This window comes from Silurus aristotelis, assembly GCF_946808225.1.
Source record: "Silurus aristotelis genome assembly, chromosome: 1".
Lineage (NCBI taxonomy): Eukaryota > Metazoa > Chordata > Actinopteri > Siluriformes > Siluridae > Silurus > Silurus aristotelis.
Genome location: NC_139574.1, coordinates 16,056,554 through 16,068,862, shown reverse-complemented (window position 1 = coordinate 16,068,862; position 12,309 = coordinate 16,056,554). Strand labels below are relative to the sequence as shown.

Here is a 12,309-nt window from a genome sequence, read left to right as displayed (position 1 = left end):
TCTGCCTTGTACAATTGACATTCATGTTGGTAAGTCATTTTTATTGTTTGTTTAAAAGAACAAGGCTCCTTTTTTTTTTTTTTATGAATATTAGGTGTACTCGTATCACTTAGATCCAGTGCTTTAATGGGAATCATTCTTGCTGTCTTGTTTGAAGGTTATTCTTTTTATGTCCTTGGCCATTTTGCCTAGAGTTCGCATGGCTTTGCAGAGGGAAGAAAGTAATACAAATCACTGGTTACCTAATAACAAGCCTCAATCCCTTGTAGCAGAGGAGAGTTAGATATTTTTACATGGTTTTAAAACCATAACCTAGACCAGATTGGTAAATGAACATGAACAATACCAATAAAGTCTCAATCTATTTCACTCATTAACCTTTCAGTTGGAGGTGAGGGCAAATGGATAGAAATAAGTGAATAAAAGACTTGTGCAAAACTGCATTATAGCAAAAAATAATATTTTCTTACACACCCACATACACATACAAATTTGTCTGATTCCTCCCCTGGAGAAAATAACAGCATCGAGCCCCCTTCCCATAAAAAAAAACAACAAAAAAACAAACAACACAAACAAGTTTGGACACTTGTCAAGGGATCTAGGGCCATTCCATGTGGAACATTTTAATATATATGTATTAATATCTTTTCAGGTTTGAACATCTGGATTCCCACTTCTAACTGGACCACAGGTTTAAATATAAACTCTAAACCATCTCTGTGTTGATTTTTTTTTTTTTTTTTTTATCATTAGCTTGATGAAAGAATAATAATTAGCCAAGTTTTATTGTGTTGACAGAAGCAACTAGAAGTTCCTAAACGACCAGTCTCCATATAATACAATGGATAAGGGAGCTTTTTTTGGCCAAAGCATTTATTTGTACCATAATATCCTGCAAAGAAACAAGAAAAAATGATGCTGTTCTGAAACTTGTGATCTTGGGTACTTCTTTTCCTCCCTCATGAAGTATCTTCATCATCGTTTGGGGACAGTATGCACATGCTCCTTCTTCTTGGCAAATCTTCAACTTTTGAAACTTTTTTATGTGCCTGGTTGTGCTTGATTGTTTTTTATTTCCACCGTGCAGGTGCATCTTGTGTAACTACCAATGGGAAAAGATAAAAATAGGGTTGCTGCAGGCTGTAGTTAATAAATAAAGAAAAACAACTTTCAAATAAAAAGTAATACTTTACATTTCTACGGTCGCAATGATTTTTCACCACATGTTTGAGAGAGAATGATTATTACTGTTGTCATTTTCTCAAGTAAAGTGCAGTGAGTCATTTCAAAATAAAAATGAACTGTCAAAAGTGTGAATTTTATAAAGCATAGAAAGCAAACTCTATAATTACTGGATACTGGCTCGTTTAAAATGACCTGTTCTTTAGGCTACAGTCAATCCCAAAATATTTTTTCTACAGATGAATACACTTGTACATAATGCGTAGCAGTTTTAGACAGCATGCGGAATGTTCATACTTCAACCATCATCAGTATTTACTCACATTACAGTATTGTGCTTTAAAAAAAACCTCATCTACAAACAGCTATTTAAAGCATTTTAATGCATTTATTTTCATTGACAGCATGCGAAAGCTTATTTTTCAGTCTGTCTGGTCTATTTGGAATTTTAATAAGCACTATAAGGACTGAGGTGTCTTCGGCAGCACTTCTAACTCTCCCACACAATGCTTTATTGTTCACCCTCTAATTACACCTGCTCAGGCAGGCATGGCTGAGTTACGCTGTTCCAACTTGTTAATAAAAGTCTAACGTGGATCTCTTGCCACACAGCTAGTGCAGCAGGGTCGAAATGGTTGCGGTAGAAACGGAAGATAGTGAGCACCAGCAAGGCCCCTCGAGAGGGAAGCCCAGGTTCTCTCCTCTGGGGAAGAAGTGTTCCAGTCTCAAGGGGTCATCAGCCGCTCTGTTACGCTTAGGCACAATGAGCCATTGTTTAGTATAACCACCAGCTTCTACACATCACCTAGCTTTCCTCTTACTTACCAAATCAAACAACAGAATAACATTCATATTGCAGGAGAATAATAGTAGACTAAAAACATAGAATATGAAAGGTTTTTCAATAATAAGTGAAATAAAGTGCCATCATACCAGTTAATAGTGAAAAAAGAAGATTAAAAAAAGGCTGTATATGACCTGAATTAACAATTTGAAATTTAAATGTGAATATTTGTATATTAAAATCAATAAAAAATTTAAAAAACAATTAAAAATAAAAAAAAATAATAAAAAATTCATAAAATTGCTAGTTTTAGGACAGAATGAACAGTCAAGCCTTAACAAGCTTTAGGACATTCTTCATTCTTCAAGAATTAGCTGAAGGGGCACCGTCAGCTTATACAGATGACCTTATTTGCCAGTTGTTAGTGAATACAGCTCCAGGGACAAGCTTCAAAACATTTTTTCTATAAGCCATGAATGTCACTCATTTTCAGCATGGGAAAGGAGGCAGTGCGCCACAACAAGTCAAGACTAGGCTCATAGCAGACTGTGCTACTCCCAGCTTTACAGGAAATATGAGAGACTCATGGCAACCATTTACAACACAAAACGTAACAAAGAGGTCTGACTCACACCATGAGACTCACACCAAAAAGAGGTCTGACTCAATAACCCCATCTTTTTCCCCCAAATACTTTTAGACCAAAGTAAATGCCATAACATTGTATCGGTCATTTCATTTAAACTTGACATGTGGCCCTAATCAGCATGTCCAAACAATCCAGCAGACAAAGAAGAATTCATCAAGAATTAATTATCACTAAGCACTGACAAAGAATGAATTGTTATTGTTAGTTAAAAGCATCGCATAAACATTTCAGTGCAACACTAATGAGTGTAGAAGAGGAGCAATTCAGGACCAATGTGTTTTTGTTCACCTCGTGACATACCTCCTTCGGAAAATCCTCTTAATGCAAATCCAATACATTTGCCATTTGTCTGTAAATTAAAGATGTAAACTGGTTTTTACCAAGTTGTCAGTCTTCCTTTTTGTTAACTCTATACTTTTATGACATGACAACTGGTACAATAAAAATTGCCTAGGGGCTACATATATAAGAAATGGTGAAATGAGCTGAGAATATATTACTATTAAAAGTACACCCAACATATTCCTTCTTCAAATATATTCTATTTTTGACATGGTACTACAAAAGAATTGCAGAACTACACTAACCACCAAATACAGCATTTTACATCTAAATCAGTCTCACTTATGTCTCCTTTCACCTTGTTTAGCATCCTCTATATAAGTTCTAGTTTTTCCACTGTCTCATAAAGATCGTGCTTAGGTGTTGTTATGAGCTACAATCCGGCTGTTTTTTTTTTTATTATTGTTATTAATATATCCATTGTACAGGTTTATGGTTCTTCACAGCTGTAGTTTTGTTGGGCTTATAAATAATCAATAATTACATATATATATATATATAATTATTAATTTATTTATTTTTTGAAATTAATAATAAATAATCTGATATTAAAAATATTTTTATTTTATTTTATTACAATAATAATACAATAATTGCTGCTACATCTTGCGGATCAAGCCCAAACGTTGTAATTAATTACTCCAAGAATTGTATAAGAATCTTAGTGTGGTTTAAATAAAATTATTGGCAGGATTGGACATTTTTAAAGGCAATTTTTTTTACACACCATATTAAAATCAGAGTAAAACAAGTCTAATAAATAATGAATAATTTATCCAATAAGCTTTAATTACTGACTAAGTATTTTAATTATTTATTTTTTTAATATTCAATAAAAAAAATTTACTCCTATATCTGGAAAGTGCCATAAAGCTGTACATCAGTAGGTGTTACTAACACATCTACTTTAAGGGCTTAAACAAAAATGTAAAAATCAGATGAAAATGTCCTTCTTCCCCTTTAGTGATCATTCAAACCCCTCAAAGAGTGTTTTTCAAAGGCATCGTCTCTTACACCACTGCCTTAACAAAGACTGTGACAGCGATGCTGAGAAATACATACATATATAAACTGTTAAGAAAACGCCAGTGAATGCTGGCTATTATGTCTATTTCAGGCAGCGTCTCCAATTTCATTGTGCCTACCTGACCAAATAGTATTCGGGTAACACGTCTTATAACATTATATGTCTGTAGTTACATCACAGGCCTTCAATCTGTAGATGTTACTGATAATGTACAGGGAACAACACAGAACAAAGATTGCATACAAAAATAGCTTTTTATAATGGTCTGTTAGATTTGTAGTTGATGTATGTGTACTGATGGATCTGTGTGATTGTGTGTGTGTATGTGTGTGTGTGTGTGTGTATGTGTGTGTGTGTGTATGAGAGAGAGAGAGAGAGAGAGAGAGAGAGAGAGAGAGAGAGAGAGAGAGAGAGAGAATATGCCTAATCCCTATTTCTGTTCCAGCAGCTTTGGATTCCTCTCTGGAGTACAAGGCACCGGAGGGGAGATGAGGGATCAACGCAAGACCTTTTTATTCAGCAGAACATATTCATAAGAAAAGTTGAGCCATGTCCATGGAACAAATGTGAATAGAAAAATGGACAGCTGTGATCGATATATGCGATTTTTTTTTTTTATCATAACCGTTGAAAGTACATAAACACATGCAAACATGGTAACTTATTATTCAAGGGAAAATGTCAGGCATTCATGAGATTTAAGATATGCATAATTCAGTCTTTTTTTTTTTTTTCAAGCAAGATAATATGCACGACTTGCATCCATTAGAGAGATCCTTCGATCATACTTTACACTGTCCCAAAATATCATGTGTAGATTTCTTTTAGAGGAAAGAAGTACTTATAAGTTCTTGATTCATGCAAGCTTTGAACAACATCTAAACAAGACAGATCATAAACATAGCATGCAGCATGTACTGCAGCAGATGCCAAGTAATATATCTGGCATGGCAAACTGCATATTACGATATAAGCTTGTGAAAACTACGCAAATGTAGGGCTGAGTCAATGTGCGTAATTGTGGGAAACACTTTTTCCCCATGTCCAGCCAAGCACCACACCTCCTTCACACATCCGAGTTAAGACTGAGGTTGGTTAGGCGTGGATCCGAGTTGATCTCATACCTGTAATGGTAGCCCTCCATATGGTCCCTGCATGCATCACGGATATTATAAATCCACCTCTTGATGCCTTTTCTGTTCAGGTAAAGAACAAGCAGGAATATGACCCCAATGAGGGCCAACACCATACCCAGAAAGACATACGAGGTCCCCAGAGTAACCTCCATGTTTCCATGGTCAGGGCATTGCAGCTCTGTATGCTTCAACTGCACAAGCTGATAGGTTCTCATATTTTCAGGCTGAGTGCATGTCAAGTTCTGCTTGTCCACAACAATATTCGAGCTCTGAAGCCACAGCACCATGTCCTCAATGTTACAGTCACAAGCCCACTGGTTCCCCAGCAGGTACAGCTGAAGCCCAGGTATCTGGCTGAAATCCCTTAACGTCTCATTAGACAGCTCTTTCAGAGTATTGTTGCGCAGGTCCAGAGTTGTAAGTGCTTGGTTTCCGAAATTTACGTTCTTAATGGAAACTAAGGAATTGTTTCTCAGGTCCAAGGTGACGAGCTCAGGTAAGCTGGCGAACACGTCGTCTGGAAGGATGACGAGGTCGTTGTTGGCCAAGCTGAGTTTGGAAAGTTTAGGAACAGAATGGTTTAAAAGGTTATAAAAAGCATCAGCGTAGGAGAAATTGTACAATGAGTTGCTCAGATTTAACACCTGGAGGGTATTGTTCCTTGGGAAAGCATCGGCGCTAAAATTCAGGATTTTATTGTTGCTCAGGTCGAGCAAACTGAGACTTGGCAAGTTGTCAAACACCCCAGGGTCCACTTGCTCTATTCGGTTCTCAGGCAGATAGAGCTGTGCCAAAGAGTCCAGGCGGGCAGGGAAGGACTCGTGGGATAGACGGGGTATGTCGTTTCCACTGATGAGAAGGGTCGTTGTGTTGGAAGGAATTGGCTGAGGGATGAATGTCAAGCTCTGGCGAGTGCACTCGACCGTGGTGCCCGTGCACACGCATTTGCGAGGACATTCCAGAGACGCAGCGGTGCCGAAGCATGTGAGGAAGAGCACCACACAGGGAGTGGAGACACGCCGCCTGGACTGCTTCTCCTTCACCAGCAGCGCACGCAGCGAGCCTCCTGCACGCATCTCTGGTCACCAGACTCAGGAGGGGAAAAAAGGAGCTGAAACTAACACCTGCACGAAGAGCACACAAGTCTGAAAGCTACACCTTTTGGTGCTTACTTTCTTTCATTCCTTTCACTTCTTCTCAGCACACTTTTTTGTCTTACGTTGTTAGAGAAAGAAGCCAAAAAAAAACCACAACAACATGCAAATAACACAGGGAGGGCATGGAGACCTGATCAGACTGCTGTCAAAATCTCAAATTCACATACCCGCCGTGAAGACGCTTGTGTCCAGCTCCTACATGGACGGCCCTCATTTCTGCGTCCAGGCAAAACCAAAAAAAAAAGTTCAAATCTCCACCAGCTTACTTCTGTCGCGCTGAGCTCCAAGTCTTTACCTCCTGTAGGTAAAAAATGTTCAGGTTTTTAGACGCTGGCTAGCGGTGATCTGTAGCCAGAAACTTTGGACATTTTCATTTCCTTGATCTTTTCTGTGTTCTTTGCGGATTTTCATCTCAGCAGCGCCTCGGACGCATCACACAGTCTTGCGGAGTTCAGGTCAGATTCCTGCTCCGCTCCTGGAGAACCGCGTCCAAACCACTCAGTGGACTGTACCATTACTGTCCGGCGGGGGGAGGAGGACGACAGAGGCAACGCCACAATAACCACAAGGCATGCAAAGCATCTAGTGTGCAAGTAAGGTGTGCGATTACAGTGTGTGGATACAGAGGATGGCATCCGGTTTACCTTTTTATCTGTTTATTATCTGTTCCTCCTTATCTGTTTCTTAAAGGAAATCGTTTAACCCGTCTCTATTGGCACAACTTGTCGGAAAACAGACGTCACAGGTCTGGACAAGGGCCTCCCTGGGTTTCATTTTGGTGGGTATTCAGTGTTATTTGTAGAAGTCCTAAAGCATTTCGAGATCATTTAGGACGTATTCAGGTCAATTTCAACAATCAAACAACAACATGTCACTGAGCACCTTCAGTATAAATGTCTTTTGAAGTCATCATATGTGTTGATCAGCATCAAACAGCATCTTCTTGTGGATTTTGCTTGGTATAATACACTCCTTTATACAAAACAGCAACAACTAAATATTGATGTTGTTAATGACAAAATGACATTTAACAATCATTCCCAGCTTCAGTCCTGCTTCCATTTCTAAGCTTCTTATATGCAAATAATCACTAATCTTTTAGATTTTCAGAAGATATCTTTGAAAAAATCCAGAAATAAGGGCTTTTTTGTGCAATTTTTTTTCCTCTGCATAATAAGAAGTCTATATAAAGTAAACTTCCCTGTTTTTAGTTTTTCACCAAAACAGTTCACTAAAGCAAATGTAAAATGAGCAAAATGTGGCACAGAAGCTCTAAGGACTGAATTGTTCGTTAGTTCGTTTTTTTAATTAATATTATTCCTTTCTAATCGTCTGACCAAATGTTATTAAAACCAATGACTGTAAAAGTCATGCAGTAAAACAAAGATGCCTGTAAAATTAACGAAATGAAATGCTGCAGATGTAGAAAATTAAAAGCGCTTTTTTTTTTAAAAAAAAAGGGCAGTAACAAGTAAAAAAAAAATGTCATATGATAACCCTTGATTACAAATAGTTTAAAGAGTTGAACTGAAAATCTGCTGCATTTCTTCTGGACACTGGTTTTTGCACATGCATGAAAAACACCACAGCCTTAATTCTTTTGTGATTTGTGGTCTGTTAGATAAAATGTTGCTTTTGTTAGTGACAAACAAATATAAAATGTTTTTATATTGACTCAATAATGCAGAAGTTAAAAAAATACATTATAGCAATATCATATGTACAAACAAAAAGTTTTTCAGAGTATTTTATTAAATCAAATGTATAGTGTAAAAAATACTGTAAATATGTTTATAATTTCTTTCTTTCCTGAGTAATGCCAAACTTCAGGGCTATTGGGACAGTTTGAAAATACTATAAGCAGAGAGAGGAAATTTGTACTAGATTGATGAATGGATGCATGAAAGACACCACAACTAGGGTAATCTTATGCACTGTTAGATTTGGTTTGCATTAATAATAGTACAAAGCATCTTAATAAGGAGGGGAATAAGCTAGACCAGAAACAGTGTTACTTAGGCCTACTAATGTGTTCATATAATAAAAAAAATGTATGTCTGTCATTTCATCGTGTGTGTTTAATGTGTTCGCACAGAATTTGATAACAATAAGGTTTTCTAAACCATCCTATTGTTCTAATTGCTTATCTATACTAGTCAACTATAGTCCAACAGCATAATACATGTACTGTATGTAGTCTCTCTTAGTTTACTGTGTCATACAATATAAGAATATGTTGCATATTTAGAATAAATGATGTTTTAAACGTGTCATCTGGATAAAAGTAAAAGATTAAACTGGTGGTTTTCATCCAGTGTTAACAAAAGATGCTTTTTAACAATGATCTTTTAGAATAGGATATAAACTTTTGCCCATCAACTCGCTGAGGATTTCAAAAATCATGCGTTCGGTGTTCTGATTTATTAATGGCACGAAAGCTTAGAAAAAAGTGGAAAGTCAAAACTCCAGGGGCTATGTAGTTTTAATACCAGATAAATTAAGACTCTGAAGATTCATAAATTAAACATATTAAACACGTTCTTGCTTAATTCATTAAAGACCTCGTACTTTTTTCCAAAAGTAATTGAGTTTTTTGTATTATTATTATTTTTTTTAAACATAAGCAATTTAAATGGTCGATTTACTGCTATTACTCCCACACTCCTCCTGATACATCCGGCACTCTGACTCATACTGTTTCTAACTCTGGCTCAGTTATCCTGAGTGTCAGACTAATGGCAGGAGATCAGGGCTGATATATATAAAATCTAAATAAATAAAAAAAAAGGTTCCGAGAGTCAAACAGTTCTTATACAGCATTCGTAGAACATTTCTTACATACCCAGTCACAAGAAGAGTGTTTCGGAATGGTCACAAACTGACTAGTGACATATAGCACTGCGACCGCACACTGATAAGTATGTGAGTACTTCAGTTGATGAATAGCTCATTATGACATTATTGTTTTTTAAATATATACAGTATATGAATTATTCATACATATATATTATTCTGTTACCAAATAAACAAACACTAATAAAAATGCAGTAATGTTTAGTTTCATTCATAATAATAATAATATCTGTCCGTTTAATTAAACATTGATGCTCAAAATGTATCATCTTTTTAGATTAGATTAAACGTTGTCATTGTGCAGGGAACAGGCCAATGAAATTCAGGTAGCATCTACCCAGAAGTGCAAATAAATAAATATACTGTATATCACGAAATAACCCCCTCACATTTCAGGAACCATTTAAGTATATGTTCTTAAGTAACAATACAATAGACATGAAACTTGGATATATTTTAGAGTAGTCAATGTGCAGCTTGTATAGCAGTGCAGCTTTACTGTCCTCTAAAAAAAATAACTCAACATACAAAATAACTGGCAACAAAAGTGAGTACTCCCAAAAGGGTCAATATTTTGTGTGAGCACTATTGTTATCCACCACTGCTTTAGTCTTACTGGGCATAGAATTCACCAGAGCTGCACAGGTTGTTGATGGGATCCTCATCCACTCCATTATGACATCACAAAACTGCTGGACACATGGCGCTTTTCCACCTTCTGCTTGAGGATGCCCTCAGGTGCTCAATAGGGTTCAGGTCTGGATGCATAATTGACCAGTCCATCACCTTCAGCTTCCTCAGCAAGGCAGTCATCATCTTGGCTGTGAGTTTGAGGTCGTTATTATGTTGGAAAACTGCCGTTCAGCCCAGTATCTAATGTCTAGTGTCATGTTTCTGCTTCAGAATGTCACAGTACATGTTGGAATTTATGTTTCCCCTAGTGAACCGCAGCTTTCTATTAAAAGCAGCACTTATGCAGCCCCAGATCATGATGCTGCCACCACCATGTTTGACTGTAGGCAAGACAATTTTCTTGGTTCTTCTCACCAGGGCTTCACCACACATGCTGGACACCATCTGAGCCAAACAATTTATCTTAGTCTCATCAGACCACTGGACATGGTTCCAGTAACTCATGCTCTTGGACAGGTTTTCTTCAGCAAACGGTTTGTGGACTTATTAGTGAGTGAGTTACAGAAGAGGCTTCCTTCTGGGACGATGTTCATGCAAAACGACTTGTTGCAGTGTGCAGCTATTTTTTGAACAGAGAACAATTAAATATCTTCATTTTAAAAACATCCATTTTATAAAAAAAATACAGTATATCAATGTTGTAACTGGACACTTTCACTGGAACAGGGTTTGAATCTATTATTACTGACTCTGTAGCTCATTAAATGCATATCAACTCCTGTACCAAGCTCCATTCCCCAACTGATCAATCTGGGGGTGTAGCTAGCTTCACAATCATTCTAAAACTCCAGATAAGATTTATGGAAGCCAGAGAGTTTGCCCCTTATCTTTGCTTCAAAATTATCATGTTTCTGAGTTCTACAGGTAGTTACTATGACCTTATATTTTGATTGTTGCTATAACATGCATTTTCAGCTGTTAGACCATATATAGATTGGCCAATGAATTGAATTTCCCACATCTCAAAGATGATCTCAAAGATGATCCAGAAACATCTCAAAGTTGATCCAGATAAATGGGACACACCTGAACTTCCTGAATTTCAAGTGTCATTGCAATGTGATTGTTCAGTTTTTGTTTGTTTGTTTGTTTTAATACATAATACTTAATTTAATAATTACAAAATTTGGTGTTTGTTTTGTCATTATGGGTATGAAGTGGAAATCAATGTAAAAGAGAATATTTGTAAGCATTTTAGCACAGAGCTGCCACATAACAGAATGTGAAAAAATGAGGGGTTCTGATAGCCTAATACATTTTTACTTCCATCACTTACCAAGAAATTTTATGAACCTTTATACATTCTGGCCTCACTCTTGGTTTACTGCACAACAATTACTTGGCCCTGTAACTGCGGTACATCTCTGTCACAGGGCTGTGGGAGGGCTCAATTTACACCCAGCTTGAGCTCTGAATGATGTAAGTGCCAAGGCCACCACAGGCATTGCATATGCTATGAGGGACAAAAAGCAGCCGTTTTTTTCACCCCTTTTATTGTATTGAATTTTATTTATTGTGCATAATATTTATGATTGTGCTGAATTCTTTCAATGTCACTCCAAAGGCACATTCTGTGAGAACACATAAGGGATATATAGGCTATGCTAAAAATACTCTTCTAGTTATGTTAATGTGATGTATAGGTTTTAGATTTTAATCATGCCCGAATAGAATTTAATTCTTAGAGAGGTTTTTTCATACGATCTACGATGCCCGTGGTGCCTTTTACTGATCAGGGAAGAATCACACAGCACACAGAATGACGCAAATTATCTTCAGTTTATTGCAGATAACAGACAAGTATATACACACTGGAAAAAACCTGAGCTAAAACTGTTCCTGATTGGGATAGAAAACAGTAACCAGAGATGTGTGAGTCCAGACAAAGACTTACTGTATACCTTACATACTCACGTTGTAAATATCCTATAGATACTGAACAGACAACATAGGAATGTGTTTAGTGAACTAGTGTGAGGCCCATCTTAATTCTAACAATAAGAGGTGATGCTTTTCTAATTTTGGATTTGTTTTTAGAAATAGTAATGCTCTAGTAATGAAATAGTAATGAAATAGTAATGCTCACTTCTTGTGAGCATTACTATATATATATATATATATATATATATATATATATATATATATATATATATATATATATATATATATATATATATATATATATTTGTGTTTTATATATATTGGTGTTTTATATGACATAAATCATCAGGACAGCAAAAAAAACTTTTGCTATGTTTCCACACAGATGGTATAAATTGCTGGATGTGTGCACCATAGTGCTTGAGACTCAGTAAAACAAATAGACAGACAGACAGATCAGATAGACAGACAGACATCTATCTATCTATCTATCTATCTATCTATCTATCTATCTATCTATCTATCTATCTATCTATCTATCTATCTATCTATCTAGCTAGCTAGCTAGCTAGCTAGCTAGCTATCTTAGGCAGCCAGTGAAC

General features: G+C 36.6%; 1 protein-coding gene across 1 annotated transcript; it reads right to left on the bottom strand.

Moving 5' to 3' along the window:
• Window positions 1–4,476: 4,476 nt before the first annotated feature.
• tpbg (trophoblast glycoprotein) lies at window positions 4,477–6,766 on the bottom strand. The gene is made up of 2 exons (XM_083547950.1): window positions 6,448–6,766; window positions 4,477–6,247 (listed from the first exon to the last, which is right to left on the bottom strand). Exon 2 carries the CDS (start codon window positions 6,197–6,199, stop codon window positions 5,054–5,056), a length of 1,146 nt encoding a protein of 381 aa, XP_083404076.1. The 5' UTR covers window positions 6,200–6,247; window positions 6,448–6,766; the 3' UTR covers window positions 4,477–5,053.
• Window positions 6,767–12,309: the final 5,543 nt, after the last annotated feature.

Excerpts from the sequence above, each read along its gene's own strand:
- tpbg (XM_083547950.1), bottom strand. The coding sequence starts at position 6,199 with ATGCGTGCAGGAGGCTCGCTGCGTGCGCTGCTGGTGAAGGAGAAGCAG.